The sequence below is a fragment of the Notothenia rossii genome (genome assembly GCF_949606895.1).
Source record: "Notothenia rossii genome assembly, chromosome: 11".
NCBI classification, from domain to species: Eukaryota; Metazoa; Chordata; class Actinopteri; order Perciformes; family Nototheniidae; genus Notothenia; species Notothenia rossii.
The window spans coordinates 33,157,741-33,165,619 of NC_136910.1; the positions used below are offsets into that span (position 1 = coordinate 33,157,741).

The following is a 7,879-nucleotide window of genomic DNA, read 5'->3' on the forward strand; positions in this document are numbered from 1 at the left end:
ACTGCTTTTAAAAGTGCTGAATTGACATGAAGTTGGTATAAATTGTGACTTTAAGTATTAAAAGTAAAAGTTTCAATGCAAAACAAATAAGAAAAAGCAGCACATTTGGGAAGCTGGAACAATTAAAATAAGTTTTAATCAAGATAGTTTTCATCCAATTCTTTATCGACTAATGGATAACTCATTCCAACTGCCCTTTACACTACTGTAATTAGTACAATATTCCCATCTAAAATGTAAGGAAGTAGAAAAATAAAGGGTCATAATACTTAACTACCTACAAGTATGTCCAATTTGTAATTTAAATAAAGTACTTGAGTTAATGTTCCATCACTGAGCCAGCGTATCACAGACCTGGAGGAGGAGCGGTCAGAGTACTGGCTGGCTCTGGAGCTGGGTCTCTCCGGCTGAGGCTCTCTGTACTGAAGGTTTGGATCCCGATAAGCTGCCGTCTGTCCTTCATATCTGCCGTACCACGGATCAGCTCTGCCCCTGTACGAGCCATCCTGAGAGATGAAACACTTTTTAACTTTTTTTAACACTTTTTCTTTCATTTGATGGTTGCAGTTGGTCATGCATGATCTTCTTCTGCATTTCAAAACTAAAAGGACTTTTCACATACTGGATAATATTGCTGTGCTCTAGGATCCCCGGGTGGTGGAGGAGGCAGGTACTGGCCAGGAGGCTGAGGCGGGTACTGACCAGGAGGCTGAGGCGGGTACTGGCCAGGAGGCTGAGGCGGGTACTGGCCAGGAGGATAAGCTGCTCTGCCGTCCGGGTATTCTCCATAATTACCATAATAGCCACCATACATCTGCCCTGGCCCTGGAGGAGGAGGGGCCCCATAGCCCTGCTGGCTGCCTGCAGAGGAGGGTGGTCGAGGGGGCTCACCAGGAGCAGGCTGGGGAGCTCCTGGAGGTGCAGGTCCTTGAGGCCCTGGAGGGTATGCATCCCCTGCAGCAGGTGCTGGTGGTGGGTACTGGTCACGGGAGGGGGGTGCTGCACTCACAGGAACCGGAGCAGCATAATGTGGTCCCGGCGGTGCAGCCTGAGACGTTTGAGGAGCTTCAGCTGGAGGAGGCTGGATGTTTGCAGCTGCTTGAGGGGGGGCCGGTGGTACCTGTGGGGTAGAAGAAGAAGAGGCAGGGGTCTGGACAGGGACATTCCCCATCGCTCTTCCCCCCTGCTGAGCGTCTTTGGTGACCTGTAGGTAAAATCCATTACTGGACTGTGGAGACTCATGCTGAGAGGCTGGGATGTGAGCTTGTGATTGGTGCATAGAAAAATCAAGCAGTTCGTAATTTGAAGGCTGATTATGATTAGAGACAGGAGCGGCTGCGAGAGAAGCTTGTGGATTAACTTGGAGAGCAGAAAGGCCCTCTCCAACAAATGATTGGCCCCTTGAGAGAGGAGAGCGGGCAGGCTGAGACTGAGGCAGGTCTAACATCGCCGAGTCTGCATAGTCTCGGGTCAGATTGAGCGGGCCGTGATTAGAAGCTGAAAGATTGAAGCTTAAAGGTCCAGGCGTGAACAATTGATTCTGATCAGAGGTTACAGGAGGTGGTTGGGAGGTACTGGCACCCTGTCCCTGTGGGAGTGGCCTCACAGGGGGGGTGGTCTCCTTAAGGCTTGGTGCTTGAGCAGCAGTACTGGGGGGAATCATGCTGTAATTGGACACAGGCGGGGCAATCAAAACCGGCTGCTGGATCGAGTCGGGAACAAGGAGAGAAGCATAGCCCAGGTTGCCATGGAGGTCAGCCGGCTCTGCCTCACTCACCTGTGGGGGATTCTCAAGGTTTTCTGAGTGCTGGTGTGCTTGGGTTCTCTGTGGGGGCTGCAGGTCCAGAGGGACGTCCTCTGGAGGTTGGATCACGTCCACACTGGGCTCTCGTAAAGGGGCGAGAACTGTCGGGGCAGCGGGGGCTAGGAGGATGTTAGCGCCCAAGCTAGCAGGATCATGCGGGGCCCACAGAGTGGTGGCCGGGCTCTCACAGGGCCGACTGGCGCCAAAAGCCCGGGATGAAGGTCGAGAGTGAGGAAGGAGCACTGGGTGAGGCAGATGAGGAACACCACCTCCAGGCCCAGCAGGCAAAGGATGTCCTTGGCCATAAATATTTTCCATATTATCTGGCGGCTGCTCCAGGTTTCCAGGCGGAGCTTCTGCACGGCCTTCCGCTACCACGTTAGCCCTGTCAACTTCAGCAGGGCGCACCCCTACTCCATGAGAGCGCACAGGTTCAAAGGAGCTGTTAGCGCTGGCCTGGAAGATGCCGGTTGGTTTGGGCGGGCTGGGTGTGGGGGCCCATATCTGCTCCTGGGGGCTTGGAGGTGCACCCATAGCTCCAGCTGGGGAAGTATCAATCTGCTCAAAGTAACCCCCAGTGGCAGCAGGCAGGTTAGCATCCTCAGTGAGACGTGGACTCTCCTGCTGAATAAAGGTTCCCACGACTCCCTGGTGCCGCCGGGTGCCGCTTCCACTGCCATGGCTCATATTGCTGTAGTTGGAGGACACACTGGTAGATCTAATTGGACGTGGAATCGAATCTGGAGTCTCCAGGTTTGGCCCAGTTTCATACTGGTCTACTCCCTGGGCTGCAGCAGTAGCAACAGGCGGGCTGCCATGCATTTCACTGGGTAATACTTCCTGGTTCGGGACACACTCCAAATTCTCCATGTGGTCGTTCTGCGGATCAGGGGGCTCCTGGGTGCTGGGCTGTGGTGGGTGGCAGCCTTCATTCATGTATGGTAGGTGTGAGTGATCCTGTAGAGGAGCATCTGATAGGCTGGGGTGGCTGTGATGCTGCAGGGATCCAGGAATACTGTTCTCAGCTTTATTTCTATCTCCAGCCAGTGTTTCTTCATTTTCCACATCGCTGTCTTTGAAGAACATTGAGAGGGAACCAGACTCCTGCGAGTATGGGACTGGAGCAGAACTAGCCCCAGTGTTGGACACATGTTGGGAAGCATGAGACTCGGGCCGGGGCTGAGGGTGGGCCAGGCCGGTCCCCATTTGGTGGTAGCCTGAGTCTTGTGGAGGCATGTTGAACCACGAGTCCTGGGGGGCCGAGCTCTGACTGAAGTAGCTCTGAGTTTGGAAGTGAGAGTTATGCTGCTGCGGTGCATTTGGGTCGGGCCATTGAGAGCTGGGGGCGTTTACGGGGTTCTGGGGAGGAAACTGAGCTTGAGACTGGGGATGCGCAGGTTGTGTTGGAGGGGTGGGGGCGTTGTGATGAGGTGATGGGCTCAGGGAGGGGTACATCTGGGTCTGCGGAGGTAAATTAAAAGGCTGTGGCGGTGGGTCGCTAGTAGGCTGGAAATAGTTCTGCACTGACGGAGGGCGACTACCGTGATCAGGGGACCACTGGGAATACGAGGAGGTGGGAGGCACCGGCTGGAAGGGAACGGGCTGAGAAGGGGGCCGCCCTTGATACTCCTGGTTAAAAGGTGTCTGACTCGGTGCTGGGGCTGCAGCTGCATGTGGGGGCTCCAGGGCCATAGATGGTGTCTGATCCGTAGAATTAAAATAGCCCTGTTCATTGTGTGAGGATGCATATCCTGCCGGGCCGGGTGCTGAGTAAACACCGGGGGCCGCTGCACTGTGAGGGTTGAACAGAGTCACCCCTGGTAGAGAGGACGGTAGGGGACCAGGGGGCGCGGCTGACCCACCCTCCGGAGTCTGCAGTTGAGGAGGAAGCCCTGAGCTGGCTTGCGAGTACATGGAGTTTGGAGGGGCTTGCATTGGTGGAGGGTTGCTTTTGGGAATTGTTGGGAGACCACCACCAGCCAAAGGGGGAGGAGCTCTAACAAAAGCAAAAGGGTTTGTCATGGGTTGAGTAGTGGGTGCCATTGGGGCAGTAGGTGCTGCTGCCGAGTGCTTGAGAGGCCTGGTCCTGCGGAACATATTGGGCCCAGAAGGAGGAGGAGGGCCGCCAGAGGCTCCTGGAGGTCCAGTCCAAGGAGGGGGCTGCATGGCTGCAGAGATAAAGGGTCCGAGGACCAGGTCACTCTCGAAGATGTAACTGAAGAGACTGAAGTCAGGCGACACTGGGGAAAGAAAAGCAAAGATGAAGTGGTAAACAAAAAGCTGCACATGCCTCTGATCGACTGCCACTCCTTTATTTACGGAGTGGGCTATGCTCTTATTTAAACAGCGATGCAACGTGGCAATTTCTTCATCACCTCGAGGATGTTATGAGAAATGATACAGTACTATATTCCGTTAAACACAATTTACTTATTGACACACACACACACACACACACACACACACACACACACACACACACACACACACACACACACACACACACACACACACACACACACACACACACACACACACACACACACACACACACACACACACACACACACACACACACACACACACACACACACACACACACACACACACACGAGATTATGTCACTGAACAATCTTGATTTAAAAAAGCACCTGCTTTAGGATCACAAACAACTCAAAGGGTAATTTTGAATCTGGTGGCTTCTAAAAAATGATAACAAGTCAAATGCCATCATGCCCTCATAGTAAATGTGTTTTATTGAGGATTGCAAAGGATGAGAAAATGTTGCTAATCTGATTAAATAAACGGATTTGGATTGAAGTTATTAAACAGGAACTTGCTGATTGGTTAACAAATACAATGTGTCAAATAAATCCGGCTGACAAATTGTACAGATGAAATGCTTGTTGGTAATTGTTGGTAACGTTAGTTAGATGTTAATAGACATGCCACAAAAACATATGACTTTTGTTAAACCTGGAGTAAATCTACAAGCTACCCTGCAGTAAACAAAGTCATTCAAACTAGCTGCACCTTTACCAGCTTTGAAAACACTTTAATGATCTAAAACATATCATATATATTATTCTGAAATGGACCAATCTGCACAATGACTACTTTTACTGTCGCTACTTTAAATATATATTGTGATGCTAATACTGTTCTACTTTTACATGAGTAACATTTTGATTGCAGGACTTTTTCTTGTAACAGAGTATCCCTACACTCTGGTACGTGTTATTTTATTCAAGAACAAGATCTGATTACTTTATCCACCTCTGGCTGATGATAAACTATATTTCTCAGATACATACTGTGTGCATCTGTCAGTGGGAAGCTCGGGGGGGCTAGCTTGGACTGACATGGACCCCTTCACTTGTTAGTTTGGAAGATAACCAGGAGAAATAGCTAGTAGGGTAGTGTTGTTGATCGGAGGAGCTCTACGGACATGATCCCGGATCTATCAAGTGGTCAGGGTTATAAATCCACCAAAATATGTTGCAAGCTAACGTTAGCTACACCGACAGTCAACATGAAACCAAACAAAGTTAGATAACGAGATACACACTGTCAACTCCTGATCATGATCCAAACTTGTTGATACGGCAACTAGTTGGTACGTTATGCTCTGACACGAAATTAAATTACACATTAAGCTGCTGACGACGAAAGCTCCAGAATAGCTCAACAGCTAACGGTAAGGCTACATTTCTCTACATGTCCTCAAACGCCGATCCCAGCACAACATTGCTATATAAAGTCACAAGTAGCCTACAAACTGTTCAAAAACAACAACATTAACATTTTGTACATGTGTAACAGTGATCGAGTCATGAACAGAGCCGTTTCAGGTTACTGGCCACTGATCCAGCGTCATTTAACAGGTTCACTGTCTGGTCAGTTAGCCTTAGCATCTGTGCTTAGTTAGCATGGCTTGGTAACTAGCCTATGCTAACTACAGGAGTAACAGTTCAAATCCGATTAAAACAATCAGAGTAGCGCATTATTAACGATGGTACATATTTACTCAAACCCAATATCAGAAATGTGTAAAAGATGTAAATCAATTCTTACAAATGTGCAGGACAGTGAGTCTGACACACCGCCACCATCTTCAATGAACACATCCTACTAGACTACGTGTACAAGCCGCGTCAGAGGCCAAACAAGGGTGACGTCACCACGGGGCGGGGCTTGTTAAAGGTGAGTTCTGTGAATTTACCTGATCCATTTCTGTGCGTCAAATAATTGATGTTGTTATAATTAGGACTTTGGTGTGGGCTTTAGATTTAGTTATGGTTTTTTGGATAGATGTTAACATTTTGCCATTGTGAAGGTTGTCTCGCAAACCTATATTGCTTTACTATTCAACAGGTACATTAACAATGAGATTTGGCTTGCCTTGGTGGAATGTGTTGTTGCTGTGGCTCAGTGGATAGAGTGCTGGACTCCGAATCAGGTGGTGGCAAGTTCAAATCTCATTACAATCATTTGTAGTTGTGTTCCTAGGCAAGACACTTCACCCCAAAATTGCTCCTATGGGGATTGTCCGCAGTATTGAATGTATGTAAGTCGCTTTGGGTAAAAGAATCTAACAAATGACATGTAATTTCTACTGTAGTTTAATATTGTTGTCCTCCTTTTAACAAACTGTATTGGGATATTAAGTTTGCTAATTCATTTGAAATGTTTAAACCCTCTCTTAGGGCACAAGCATTTACTTGAATTAAACCCAGTGGCGGTTCTACGGGGTGGCACGGGGTGGCAGCTGCCACCTCAGAAAAATGCCTTGCCACCCCAGCTGCCACCCCATTTGGCAGCTTTGTTTTGAAAGAAAAGTTGTGGCTCATCGGACATTTATGAGAGAAAATCTCTAATGTCCGAGTGCAAGTGAATGCAGCACAAGACGCGAGCCTTGTAACTCCTCCCCCCCCCCCCCCCCTGGCGCGAGCTTGGAAATATGATTGGCGGCGATCTCATTTGAACGGGAGGACAGCGCAAAACGAGAAGCATTTCGGATACAAGTCGACAGAAGGAATGAGGTATTTGCGGTCAGGGTATGGCTGGGGTAGGCTACAGCCGTACTAATAAATGGCTTAGCCCCACCATGAAAAATGATGTTAAAGTAAGCAAAATAAAGTCTGCCAACTCGCGCGGAGTAAATTGCACAGACAGCAGTTAGTAAGATTGATTTCAGTAGCCACTTGTCTGGAAATACCGAAGATTAGAAACGGTTTTGAAAACTTTTGTCACGTAGTGATCGTCTTCTTAATAGAACATCTTTGATAATGTCTTCTGGACAATCAGAATCACGATAACGGCGTGGTGTTGTTGCAGGAAGTCCCGACGGAGAATACTTTTGCTGTAGTACATCTCGATATACATCGGTACAACTATAAGACCCTACGGTTTGATGATTGATGGGTGTGTGGACTGTCTTTCATTTTGACACACAGAACAATGGGGGCTATCCACCCTTATCCACAATGTAAAGTAATTCACACAGCCTCTTCCCTCTCCTCTCTGTGAGGAGCAGCAGGTTCAGCTTTCAGAACAAAGTAACAAAAAACTAAAATTACATTCATTTTATTAAATACCCCGTGTAGTAATATATATTTCTTTATTTTTCTTCTTAAGAGAGCACCAGAATGTGTATTTGATGTTAGTATTTAAAAAAATCTCCTGGGGGAGAATCACCCCAGACCCCCCTGCAGGGGTTGGGTTTTCAACTCTTTGACCTGTGGGGAAATTGCAGGATTGGCTCCAGGTCGCCCTTTTTATTTACTACAAGACAAATGTGCCTTTTTATTTCATACAGTTCAATTTGGATTGAGACAGGGAAATAATATAAACCTCACGCGTGGCGTTTCACTGTCAAGGGGAGCGTGTATGTTATTACATTGCAAATACTGACTTGAGCCCCACCACTGTATGGGTTAGCCCTACCATAGATTACCCAACACAAATACTCTGGCGCCGCAACTGCTTGCGGTCTACTATGACAAAGAAGAGCCTGTCAAGTTTGACTGTACTCAGCATTGAATCAAAACGCACCATAGCTTTAAATTTGTGTGG

General features: G+C 48.2%; 1 protein-coding gene across 4 annotated transcripts in view; it reads right to left on the bottom strand.

Annotated features, from left to right (window-relative positions):
• The window catches only part of sec16a (SEC16 homolog A, endoplasmic reticulum export factor), a 31,301-nt gene extending 25,288 nt beyond the window's left edge, over positions 1-6,013 (bottom strand). For all 4 annotated transcript variants that reach the window (XM_079660110.1, XM_079660109.1, XM_079660108.1 and 1 more), the window contains exons 1-3: positions 5,879-6,013; positions 623-4,044; positions 355-506 (exon numbers count right to left, since the gene is read on the bottom strand). In XM_079660110.1, coding sequence (XP_079516236.1) covers positions 355-506; positions 623-3,970 — 3,500 coding nt within the window. In that variant the 5' untranslated portion in view covers positions 3,971-4,044; positions 5,879-6,013. The remainder of the gene's footprint in view (positions 1-354; positions 507-622; positions 4,045-5,878) is intronic.
• Positions 6,014-7,879: the final 1,866 nt, after the last annotated feature.